Source organism: Dermacentor silvarum, chromosome 2, assembly GCF_013339745.2.
Source record: "Dermacentor silvarum isolate Dsil-2018 chromosome 2, BIME_Dsil_1.4, whole genome shotgun sequence".
Taxonomy (NCBI): domain Eukaryota; kingdom Metazoa; phylum Arthropoda; class Arachnida; order Ixodida; family Ixodidae; genus Dermacentor; species Dermacentor silvarum.
The window spans coordinates 239,690,578-239,704,181 of NC_051155.1; the positions used below are offsets into that span (position 1 = coordinate 239,690,578).

Sequence of the window (13,604 nt, forward strand, 5' to 3'; positions counted from 1 at the left end):
GTAAAAACGCTCGTGTACTTTTTAGGCGCATGGTAAACAGCTCAAGGTGGTCAAGGTTAATCCAGAGCTCTTAACTATGACGTGTGATCGTGGTGTATTGTAGTTAAGAGACTTAGGTGGACTAGTTGGTTGCTGGCTTGATCACACAGGATGATTTAGCTTGGAGATCGAGGCTGGCAATTACTCCGCTTGACAGTCTCTTGCAGTGTCACTTGGGTGTTTTCCACATGTCCTGAAAATCAGCGCCCCTTAAAAAAAAAAGAAACTCGGACAATGGCGTGAAGCTTCCTTGCGGATTTTAGCTGACCTTTCTGGAAATAGGGCGTGCAGGTACGTATAGTGAAGGCCTTTCTAGAGTAGGTTTAGTCGCTGTCATTCATGAAAGATCTCAACAATAAAGCATTCAATCTGAAGTTTCAGTGGGTTCCCCTTTGGATATTGCGATAGCTGGAAATGACAATGCTAATGGTGTTGCGGACCCAATGCTCTCCCAGTTCCTTAAAGTCAAAGTGCCAAAAAGCAATAAAGTCACACGAAATTTTACACCCATGCTCACTTTCAATCGCTTTGAATTCTTCCACATGGGCACCTGCCTAACTAGGCGGTTTCGTCGAGAGTGAGGACAGGTATGTACCACTGCATGGTTTTTCAAGACGGGATGCACATATTTTCTCTTCTGTATTTCACGTGCACTGGGTGATACAAGGGGACATCGCACACGTTCTAGGGTCGTGACTTAGCGGCCATGGTGAAAGGCAACTTGCAAAAGAAAGGCTTCCTAAATGCGTGTCTGCAACGTGTTTCTGGAAGGATCCGCTATAGCCTGCAAGGAATCTTCACGCCTTCTTCTTACATTCCTCAGATACACTAATCAGTTCAACAGGTGGCAAATATCTCAGTGACACACAAGGAGACACTCAGGTGGAACAATTGCCGTCCTCAATCGCCTGCAGCCAGACTTGCCTGCAGCTACAGCACACCACTACCACCACATGAGTAGGTTCTGAAGGAGAGCGTCGCTTTCACCGCTGTAATTCGGGCAGGAACACAGGAAGTGTTCAATGCCTCCTGTCTTTTTGCATAATATACAAAGCTGACAATCAGCATGCCTCGTCTTTAATAACCATGCTAGCGTATAATAACCAATACCGTCCCTATCCGATGCAGTAGCTAGGCTTCCTCTCGATGAAGCCGCCTGGTTACGCAAGGCACATGTGCACGGTGTATTCCAAGGCAACAGAAAGTGAGCACGTATACGACCTATTTCGTAACTTTATTGCTTTTTGGAATTGACTTTAAGGGAATCGGACAGAACTGTGTATCCGAGGTAATCACCTTTCTCATTTCCAGTCATCCCAATGTGTGAGGACGTTCACTGAAACTTCAGTGTGAAGCGTTTGTCATTGAGGTGTTTCAACGATAGTGAGTTGCATGGGAACTTGCTGGATGGTAAACCACGGTATAGTTGCTGCAATGGGGGCTTCAAGCACGTAAGGAGTGCGACATCCTGAGCAGGCAAAGCCTGTAGTTTATGTAGAGCAGCAGCTATTGTTACCACCTCGGCAACCGTCGATGAGACCACAGGGTCCAGCCGGCCGTACCAAGTGGTTACACAGAACGCAGCTGGCGCAGCGGCCTTCGTCCGCTTTAACAGGCCAACCTGTGTACGCTTTATTATGATTCAATTAGGTAGCGCAAAGTGTTCCAGAACAGGAGACGTTGCTTTTATAGATCAAATAGAGTTCTTTCAGTGCAACCCGCTGCGGTGGTGCAATGGCGATGGCATGCGCTGGTGAGCAGGAGGTTGCCGGTTCGAATTACGGCTGCAACGGCCGCGTTCCGTTGGAGGCTGAGTGCAAAGAATGCTCCTGTACTGAGATCTAGGGGCAGGATAAACAACCCCGCGCAGTTCCGGGATGTTCAGCCCCACAATTTAAAAAGAACTTGGTTTTCTTGCCGCAAGGAGCCAGCGCCGGCGCATGGTTATTACATTCAGCGTCTTGTCCCATCTCCTTCGTGGTTCCTTGTGCTTAGATATGCAGTAACAATAAGCTGAAGTAAAAATGGACTCGTACCACGGGGAAGTATCGCTGGTATACAGTACGAAGACGCGCGTGACGTCGCTGGGCTGCTACATTATTTTTCTTACACCGTGGTTATACAATGAATTCTGCTGCTAGCAGCGCGTCTGCGGCGTCGTTTTGTGCAGCGTGATTGGGCGGCACTAAGTCACATCATACCCGTCAGTGGACTCAATCGGCCATCTGCCTGACCGTGTGAACCTAGCCTAAACGACGCTCCTATGGCGGTGAACGCAGGTTTGCATTCCTCTCGCTATCAAGTTAATTTCTAACTCTGCTGCACGTTAATTAAGCCCGCTTTGCGTTTTGGTATCACAGGTGAAGCACAGTTGGAAGTTGGTGGGGGAATTTTGTTGTCCTAAGCGACATTTGTTAAAAACGTGGAGAAATCGTGCGCTAGAAGGTTAAGAACTACACAGCACGCATGAACACCTCCTAAACTTTTATAAGAGCTACGATTTTGCGCTCCTATAGTGTTATTCTTCTCCGCATCCAAATCTGTTTTCAGGAGAGTGCGGACACTCACGACTCTTTCTTTGGATTCGCCAGTGAGCTTACCTAACTGATCTTGACACCGCGAGGCGTCGTATGTTAAGACGGCCATTCGAGTACTCCAGACAAGTGCGATTGGTACTGCGCGCTTACGCCCCACTTTCCCCGAAGGAGAAATCATGTACTGTGGCGCGTGACTTCACCGTCCGAACGCTCAACTCACCGTGCAGCCACGGAGAGCGGAACCTCTGCGCATGCGTGGAAGGAGTCCGGCTGCAGATGTAGACCAGGGCGAAAGCCAGGCTCAGCAGGCTTGGCCACATGGCTGGACGGCGGCGCTGCCTTTGCTGCACGGAGCCGCGGGAAGTGGTCGTTAGAACACCAGCGACACATCTAAACGCGTACAACCATTAAGCAACTTTCGATGAAATAACTATAATTTGTAAGGACGGTATACGCCTCAGTCGGGTGTGCATAGTACGTGTGTCCATAACTAACCCGCGTGACGCTTGCGAGGGGCTGAAATCTGGGATGGGTCCTCCTTTCGCGTACGTAAAAGATAAATAAAACCCCAGAAGGCAAATTCGATACGACTGGGGAAAGCATGAGGAAATGAACTTACGTAATTGTATTTGCGACACAGTTTACATTTTTTTTTCATCCGTACTTGACAAATAGCGAAGAAACTGTTTCACGATAAAAGTAATAAGCAGTTGAAGCAACGGAATACTGAAACTGCGTGTCATATGCAATGGGGCGGACGTTGTCAGTCCGGTGGGCCTAGTTTTCCCACAACACAAGAACGAAGAAGATGTACGGTTTGGAGATTTGAAAAACGAGCAGTAAAAATTTGAAAAGAAAACGGGTAAAAGAAGCTGAGCTTTATCAAGGAAAGCTCAGTTGGGAGCAAAAGTGGGAATTGAACGCAAATAGTGCGAAACTAATCCCGTCTAAGGCTGTGCGAGCGAGAAGAAAAGCTTTAACAAATATTAACGAAATAAAAAAAATATGAGTATGATATGAATTTAGTAAAGAACTGCTTATAAAGAAATATAATATAAATTGGGCCGGCCAAACTAAGTTTAAGAGGGCGAGAAGTCAAGCGTTGCCATTTATATTCGTGACGCTGGTGTTCGTACAACTGGGATATTGTGAAACAAGGCAGCAGCTCAAGAACACGAACCGATAAAGACTGTAAATCAAGTCCCGATGTACCCCAAGAGACAGTGGAGTATACAGAGACGCTGGAGTATACAAATATGTATATATAAAATATGAGCAGTACACACTATACTGTCATACAACGTACTATCACCAACTGAACAGGCACACGATGCTGTGATGCGGTCCGAGATGAACAGATCCACAGGTGAGGAAAATGCACAGATGTAACAATATATTACTTGCTGTGCAAATTCTGTGTTGTGACGTACTACGCATAAAATTGAACTTTACGTAAGCTCTGCGGTAGTGCTTTCAGGCATATGTCCCTTTCACGTTGATATTATATCTCTTTTGTGTCTGTTTTAGCCGTCTCTGTATTTATTTCTTGGTTTCCTTCTTTGAGCTTACCGAGTTTTCATAAGTATTGATTGCTTAAGATTAAAGGAGTAGCGGGCATCAGCCATGATGCCAACCTCGCCTGTAAACACATTTATTATTTAAAAAAAGGAGACGATACGATCACAGAGTCACATAAGGTCAAAGTGGAATGTTCCATACAGTATGCATGCACACAGATCAGAATTACTCACAGAACAAGTGCACGTCAATACAAAGGGCGAGAGCGGGTGCGCTTACACGACGCTACCCACTACGGCGTGTCGTGTCTAGAACGCCCTTTTAAATTGCACAGTAGGTTGTTTAAAATGACGAGTGCACACATCAGTGCGGCACCTAGTACATGTTTAGTGCACGTGGTATAGACGCAAGTCATAGAAGTTGCGGCAGCGGCGAATACTCCTTGCAGGAAGATCGCCTCCCATCACCTAGGGTTTCTTGTCAACAGCCTGTAGCAGGAACTCTACTAATGGCAGATTGCCCCTGCTCCCCCCCCCCCCCCCCTCCCCCGAATTTATCAACCGTGGCGCGCCTCGCGTTCAAAGCTATCAACTCATTGAGCAACATCTTTCACTACATGGAAAGCTTTAACAGCCTGTTCTTGGTAGTGCTCGAGCCATCTTTTAATGCTTTTCCCGTAAAATTCGCCATATGGCAATGTTTTTTCCGTCAGACACTTTTTTATGCTAATGTAAGGCAAATGCCTTGTAGAACCGGCCTACTGAAGCCCACTTGGAGAGATTATACATACCATTCAAACACCTAAAACCGTACAGTATACTTCCAGTTCAATAGCATTTAACCCTATTTTGCCTGAAATGTTTATGCTGAATTGCATTAAACTTGTCACAGAGAATGGAAAAACGCAAAAATAAAAGCGGCGTGCTTGCTGTTACACTCAATTTAAGAAAAATTTTAGAGAGGTCTTACAAAAGGGGCATCATGTATACTACTTCTTCAAGTAGTGACTCGGGGTTAGTTTCTCGCTGTTCATGGAAACTGAGACGAAAATAAAAATTGGATTGCTGTCTTCTTGATAGAGCAGGGGACATAGGACCCATGTTGTAGTGCAGAATGCCAGAGCAAGAAGTTTTCTCACTGGCTTAGTAGTGGCTCCCTGTGGACATCCATGGACACCTTCGAGGAGGAACATATTATTTGCGATTGGGACCAAATGCTTCATTCTATGAGTCCAAGACGCCGTTTTCAAGTGTGAACTCGGCGACGTCATTATGGGGACTCCCCACAGTGTTTAGGATGAACTAACGATAACGTCTCCGATGTGAAGGAAGAGGGATTTTCCGCTATTCTTGAAAAAAAAAAATAAAACGTTGCTCAGGATTTCCTGTCAACAAAAAATAACCGTCGAGAAATGCTCCTTCCGCAGAAAGATAATGTAGTTTGCGCATAAGGGAACGCTTCTGAGCCTTGTAGAACGAAATCAGTACTCCAGTTCGAGTGCAACACTTGTGCCACTCGGTCATCGATTTCTGGCGAATTGTTTTGTCATCAAAGTGCGTCGCACTGGACGCGAGAGACCCAGGACTTACAGCGGTGATTTATCGCGCAGAACCGCACGGAAGCGTTAGTTTTCGAATAAGTGACGACATTGTTGTCTCATTGGCGCCCTTCGTAACTGTTACAAGTACTCTGCTTCTACTGATACTAACACGCAGCTCCAGTGCGCCAATACGTCAGATAATCTTGTAAAGTCCGAAATAGTGTCGCAATAGTTACTCACTAAATTAGTGATTTATGCGCGGGTGTGTAAACACATTAGGTTTCAGCAACCTAACTCACAAAGTTCATAAAGTGGCCTACTCTTAGTTTTCTAGCACACTGAATACGTCAAGCCACGTGTCATGGCAAAGACTTAGCATTCTCTGTGCGTGAAATAGCAATTTTTTTTTTTCGACCGTGACTGGTGAGACTTAAGGCAACGGCTGCTGTTGCTTCTACCTGTACTTAAGTAAAATATTTAAGCCATGTACAGGTAAGGGCCCTGTAAAGGATTCCTTTCTTGTCTCGATTATCAGGGCAACTCAAAGCCATACGCGTAGGCAAACAAGACCACGGGGCTTGTTGTCCCGTAACTTCTTATTTTCCCACACGCCTCTTTTGAGAAGTACTTGGGCCACGAAATTATTACGAAGGGAACGTTACAAGCACTGCGAACTAAGTTTATGATATTGCAGTGTCTAGTTGGCCTTCATGCGTATTTGGGAAACTGCATTGAACTGGACGTTCCTTTGGTGTCCCGTGTTGCGTACCTACAAGAGAGTAATAAGATAAGCTGTTCTCTAAACCCGGAAAAAACGTTTACGTGCTGCGTGTGGTTTGGCAAGAATCAAAAGCTCACTGTCTGATTATTTACCTCGAGAAAGGGCTAGAGGATGCGGATGGAGAGATGGCTTGCAGGAAGAGGAGGTTATATAGGATGGGTGGCGATGAAGCTTGGCGAGCTAAGAACCTTCCATCGATCTCTCTTCCACGGAGCAAGTCGAGTGCACACCGCATCAATTTCGTAATCTCCGGCGCGTGCTTAACATCGTCAGCACTGAGTCTTCCCTACTTCACTCCGCCTCGCTAAAACCATTCCACATGACGAATGCTAGCGCTGTCGGCAGTTTATCAGGGATTCATTGCGCAAAGCTGTAGGCGTGTGAGAAATATTCGTAATCGGCTAATCGAGACACGGCGCGCTTAACAGTAGGGCAGCTCCTAACTGCCTTACGCGTGGGCAGCACTATCGATTTCGGTCCATAAGTGCATGTCGTCACGCGTGCCTTTCCGTGACGCTGCCCCGCATTAGTGAAAGGGTAGGCCCGCATACCGGTTGGTGGCAGACACTCGACTTGCGCTGCATTTCACAAACCATAGGACTTGTTTTCACATTCGCGTGTGTGGAACCGGGGTCAGCGGTCGTCGTGGAAATGGGGGAGCGAATATCCAAGATAATGTTATTTGTAATACTACTACTATGAAGTACGAAGATTTGGGCTTATTCGTGCAGCATATTTAGCATTGCACCAATACAACTTTGACAAAGTGTGCGCCTCTTCAGCTAAAGTGGTGATGTCTAATGCTAAAAATACTACTACTTCTTAATTAGGTTTCAATATATTCGCTTGCATAAGTAAATGTAAAATAAAAAGTATAAACAGGACAATCAGAGAGAGAGAGAGAGAGAGCAAGCGAGAGAGGAAAGGCAGGGAGGTTAACCAGAAGTCAGTTTCCGGTTTGCTACCCTACACTGGGGTGGGGGATAAAGGGGTTGGAGAGAGTGCAAAGAGAGAGAGAGAGAGAGCGAAAAAAAAACAGAAAAAAAAAACACAGGCATTGGTAACAAAGGAGGCGTTCCAGTCACAGACGTTCACACAGGCCAGTGGACTTCAGGAACCGCAGGAGCGCTTGCACGGCCTTCTGACGCGATGTTGAGTCGCGTCGATGTTGCAGAATTGTTTCTTCCGAAAACGGCTGGTCATCCAACTGGTTCAGCACGACGGAGAGCGATTGTCTCTGCACACTGTATTGTGGGCAACCGCAATACAGTGATTGCCCACAACAGGACAATCAAGTGTGTATGCATATATATGTAATAGACGGAGACGAGCTCTCCTCGGAGTATATATAGGTCACCACCGTTTTTAAGCTATGTTACACTGTCACCTATGTTCCATACGCTTATGTCACATAAGAGTACGGACAAGATCGCTTGCTCTCGCTTGAACTGCATGGTTTTTTGAAACAGCGTTAGGACACGGAGGCGTGTCTAGAGAAGAGAGAGAAAGAAATGCCGGAAGGTTAATTTTATTGTTTTGTTTTTCTCATCAAGAAAAGATATGAACTTCAAACTTTAAGATGAAAATTGATATTAACGATTAGTATTCATTTCATATCTCATTCTTACAAAAGAAAATCCTATTTAACTATTCTTCCCTTTTCTACCCACTGCAGTCCGATTCATGGCTAATTCCGCGTAGTGGGTTGTGCGATACATATATAGGCACCAAACCGAACCAAACCAAACTAACCAGAAGTAATTCCAGCTGGCTACTCTCCACGGAACAAAGTTTTAACAGACGAGAGAAGAAAAGAGAAGCAACGTAGGCACTTGAACGAGGAGATCCGCGGCATCCACTGATACACTGACAGAAGAGAGAGAGTTCGCCTTTTAGACGAAAATTCACATAGTAGGCGTTAAAAGCGCTATATTGGGTTTATTAAACTCAAAAGCGTTGTAAAGAAAAAAAAAACGCAAACGACGACTAGTCGTTCTCCTTTTGCCTGGAGACCTTCTTTTGCGAAATTGCGTCCAAATATGCGTGCAGTTTGACAAGTATATGTACCTATATATGTATAAGTGTACGTAGCCTTAAAGGTGCCAATGGTGGGGTTGGTGTTTCTGCAGGTGCTATAACCATGCCAGCCATTGCCGGCAATTCCTCCGCCTGAACGCCGCTGTCTAGAAAGAAAATCGTGTTATCACTGATCCATGAGTGCAGTGTCTCGTAAAAACGCGAGAAGGTGTGACGTCTCCTTTCGCACTATACGCGTCGCCACTTCCGAGGAAACTAGATCTCCCACGCACGTGTGGAAATCCTCTTCTCTCCTGTTAGCCAAATAACCTCTCCTTCATTTGTCGTGCAGACTACTCTAGCCACCACTTTCTCCACGAAGCAATGCAGAGCCTTAGTAACGTGTGTGTGTGTGTGTGTGTGGCAGCGAAACAAGCGGAGACGCTCGGAATACAATATTGCGGCAAACAAGCACGCCGGAGATGACGTAATCTACCCGATAACGGGGCAACCTCGGGACGCTTTTAACATCGAAGAGTGGCATAGTAGTGATCTGCTGCTGAGTTCTTTGACTAGTCTAAAAATGCTGTGTGGTAATCTTTACAACAGTAGCGCCTGAACTTGTATTTCTTGATGAAGCTGTATGATAGGAAATGCAGCCCTCCCCCATCCCTCCAAGAAAAAAAGAGGGGGGGGGGGGGAGATTAAAGGAACGGCTGTGTCTTATAGTTTGCTTATTGTTCCGTCTCTTGCTTTTTTTTTTACCATGATGCAGTTCCTTATGCAGGGGAGCTCTGCTGACTATATCTCCATGACGGGTACATTTCGACACCCTGCACGGTTTTTTTTCAGTCCATTCTCGAACGCGAATACTCGTGCTTCGCGCAGCTAGTCGGTCGTTAGAAGGATGCTGTTTTGCAATAGCGTGGCGTACTGGCCGCGTCACTCGGTTGGGAACTCAACAGCCAACGTTGTTAAACAACAGCGTATTTAGTCTGTGAACACTAAAGTAACCCTGAGAGCAATAGCTTTCGATACAACGCTTTGCTATGGTGTCTATTCTTTGCACGCTCTGCGAGCTCGAATGCCCAACGAGGGACGATGGGCTAGCCTGTTGTGCGAACAGTGCCGAACACACATCACAAAGAAAAGATCCAGACTCCACTCATCAAGGAGCCATTACAAGTCACAAGTGGGGCCACACCCAAGCCAAACACCTGACTACTATCTGTGATTTTGCTTAGGACGAACTGATGGGCTAGTTGGTTATGCATGCCTGTTTGATCACAGCGCACACTAAATTGACAGGGGCCGATAGAGTAGACACTACAAAGCGCAGTCAGCGCTATGTGGTGTCTACTCTGTCGGCCCCTGCCAATTCACCGTGCCCTGTGATCTGAGGATTTATGGTGCCCACCATAGATCTCTGTTGGACTTTATTGGAGAAACCAGATTATACATGTACTACCTATAACTTGCATGCATCAGATGTTTATTGCCGATAAGCAAACTTCCGAATGAAAAAAAAAAAAAAAGACCAGTGGAGATTTAGCGGTAAATGCGAGATAAATGCGTTAACATTACGTCACATCTCTCTGAGGTCCCGTATTCATGATTTAAACCACGTTCACCACATTGCAAAGGGTTCTTGAGGAGCTCACTCGACGCACATCCTGCCCCGTCGAGGAGCGAAGTCCAAATGGCTGTGAACCGGAGCAGGCCACCGTCAATTGCTCTCTATATATTCTTTATTTATTTCGTGATACTGTCAATCCCATCGGGGATGTTTACAGGAGTGGGTTAGAAGGGTCTGTTGACATTGTGGTACAGGCATTCACATTAGTATACAATAGGGTAACTAGAAAGTGTTACATAATAATGGACCTATGTTAACAGCATTGAGTAGGGCAAAACGATAACGCACAATTAACTTATTTCAGTTACATACGATGTACTGCAAGAGCAAAAAAAGAAATAAACAAGCAGATGAGATATAAAATTGAGAATATCATCCACAATTTCACATCCCAGATTTCTAATGTACCTGGTAAGTAAAACAATGATAAACACAATAATGATAGCCTCACTTACTCGTTGCCGAAAGCACAGTTTGGCCAGCAGGTTCGAAATTTGTCAACAGTGGGCTGTGCGACCACCGTCTGGCGTAAACCAGTCACGAATAGCTCGCGGGAAGAACGAATAACTAAATGTATTGTTAGCGCAGAAATATTCTTGGAGTGCAAGCTTGCTATGGCTTGTCACGGGTTTACCTTGTAGTCTCCAACTTCTCCTACGCGGGCCTCCCGATCTTAGTGACCACCCTTATGCGGATTTTCCGCCGAACTCTTCATTTAGAAATGGCACGAATACGTCGCTTCCTCAAGTACGCTAACAGGGAGAGACTCAAACATCTCACTCCTCCTCACATGTTTAAGGACCTCGCCCTCTGCCGATTCGTGAAAATATTCATAAAGTAATTTCCAACACAGCCACTACCCCTGACATAATTCACAAATGGCAGACGTTGACTGACCGAAAGAAGAACGCCTCTGCCCCACCCATATGCACCATCTGCCACTCCATTTGCGAAGACAACTTACAGCACTCTCATTTTACAATGTCCCACGTACGTTCAATATTTATAGAGACGACAGCAATATTTTTCTACATTGCCACATTGAAGCTTTACAGAACGACGTTCCCGAAAACACCGATCCCCTAGTAAAGTTAGCCCACTTCGGCGTTGCTAGCGGCCTGGCTCGCGAGATTTAGTGGGTGTCTACCTCTCCTCGTATGTCCCTCCTACCCCAACCAGCGACCTTCGGTTCTCCCTTCGCTTAATAAAAGGATTCATTCTCTGGACGTGTTATCGGAAATGTAGGTGTGAGAATCCGCGTTAACCTTATTATGCAGTATGAGATACACAAATTTGAGTCGGTACAGCACCGCACGACTGGTCAGTGTATGAAGGCCGATCTCGGACAGCATCTGCGTAGGCGAGTCGGTGCGTATATACAGGGTGCCCCAGCTATCACGCAGCACGATTTAAAAAAAGAGGAACGGCGTTACGCGAAGCCAACCTGGTGCGTATTGTTTCCAGTACAGTGGAGTAGCCGCCAGTAATTTTTTCGTTACTGAGATTTAATTAATTAATTATAATGAATTATCTAACTCGGGAAGTACTGTCCTAATTATAAAATTGGCAATGAGAACGCCGTAGAGCAACATGAAGAACTCCCGATACACCTTTCTGGTGCTCAATACGTGCTACATAAAAGTGTTTTTCCGAGCATGAAAGAAGCCCGCGAATACACGCAAAGTGCGTCGAGCGGCCAGTCGCGCTGCAATTCTGCGCGTATTCGCGGGCTTCTTTCACACTCGGAAAAACACATCAGCCTGCCTTGCCGATTTTTTAATGCTTAATCTTGATCTTGATTTGACGGGAAGATCTTCGCGTCACGAGAAAACGACGTACCCTGCGACTGCTACATGCACGAGAATAATTATGACACGTTCGCAATCGCATCGCGTCCGCAAGGAAGACTCCTAGAAAACAGCTCACAGGAACGGGGGTATCCTACAAAGTAGTTTGGTTTAGAGGTGTTAAGGAGGATGAAAGTTGTAGGAGCAGGCCTACGATTGTATGTGATCACATGAAATAAGGCGCGCACGCCACAGAAAAACGAGATGCTTCTTGCTAACACCCACGTAAACCAATAAAGTACTTATGGCGTACGTCTCGTTTGAATAAACCACGTGCGGTTCAGATGTTGTGAGCGACTGATTTAGTGCACGTTAGAAGCATATTGCTACTGCCGGAGGTCATAAAGTTTCAGTACAGTGACTATTGGTACATTTCGTCTGACTGTGTGCCATGGCAGTTGCGCACTGGAATTCCCCCTGACGCATGCGCACGGTGGCACTTGAATGAGCAGCCGTATGCATTCGGAGGACGTCGCCCCTGACAACCTCCGCTCTTATTTTGTGGAGCGGAAAGTGCGTGAAACCCGGGGACGAGCTAGTTGCATGGTGCATGTAGGCACGGTGCAGGCGCGGACAGCCATCGTGTCTTTCCGGCCTGAAAAGGCGATACGGAAATGCAAAGCGGCGGAAGGGTTGCACCTAAAAGAAATTCATGTATAGCACAGTGCGTTAAAAAGAATTGGCAGAGTTCCGGGCACGGGAACCACTGACAAAGAAAAAGTGCAAAGAAGAGAGAAGGAAGCTACTCGGCGATCAAAACCAACAGTGTGCGTCGTATTTTCATGGGTTTCGGCACGGAGAAACGTGTCCACTGTGTTTGGCGGAAGCTACACACAAATAATTTCCGGGGCTTGTCCTATGGCATGGTGCAAGGGCTTCTTTCTATTGAAGCGGGGGCTTCCATAGATTGCAGCTATGGCCTTCTAATTTTTTTTGTGCTTTGCTAGTTTCATTTCTCGTGCTTGTGTTTTTACGTTCTGCTACTCGTGAGCTCCCGACTTGCTGGCATGCCGAAAGACCTTATTCCTCTCTGTATTTCATTTCGGAGGCCTGCATTTAGGCAGATATGTGATTATAGATCCGAAAGCGTTTTTGCTTCGTGCTTGTGCTTGCTGATTCGGATAAAAGCCTGCTATTGAATGTGTGCTCCTGTTGAACCGCCTGCCCTCTTCATATTTTCGTGTTCGGTGCTTCATTTGTAACAGACTCGTTATTAAGTCGCTTGAGGAAACGTTCGGACGCTGACGCTCTACTAGTGACTATCAGTGTCCTTGCACCCGACGCACTTAGTTATGCCGCTATTATAGGATCTCATAAAAATAGGCATCTGGAGAATGCGCAGGAAGTTGAGGGTTTGAAAGATGGGAACGTGTGAGAATTTAGGCCGCGGAAAATTGCGCTGCATGGCACCTTGCAGCCTACTGTATTAGAGAGCCTACATGCACTATACTGTAGTGCTCTTTGTAAGCGTGGAGATGGGAACGCGTAACTTTCAGTTCAGTCAGCAGTGCCCTAAGCTGACCCCGGTGAACTTCAGCGCTTGGCGCGGCGTACATGTGAGTGAGGCAATGATTCCTCGTGCTAATAATGTCATGTGGTCCTCAGCGTACGAGCATAAATTCGAATTTTAAGGCGTAATATTTTAAAGCGAAGCAAGCTGTAAGATTTTACACACTGCAGACACGCGATC

The 13,604-nt window shown here is 46.1% G+C and overlaps 1 protein-coding gene across 1 annotated transcript in view; it reads right to left on the reverse strand.

The window, feature by feature from the left end:
* LOC119442969 (uncharacterized) overlaps window positions 1-13,604 on the reverse strand; it is a 35,681-nt gene that overhangs the window by 17,781 nt on the left and 4,296 nt on the right. Inside the window, exon 2 of the mRNA XM_049662485.1 lies at window positions 2,797-2,920. Within this exon, the coding sequence (XP_049518442.1) occupies window positions 2,797-2,896 (100 nt within the window). The 5' untranslated portion in view covers window positions 2,897-2,920. The remainder of the gene's footprint in view (window positions 1-2,796; window positions 2,921-13,604) is intronic.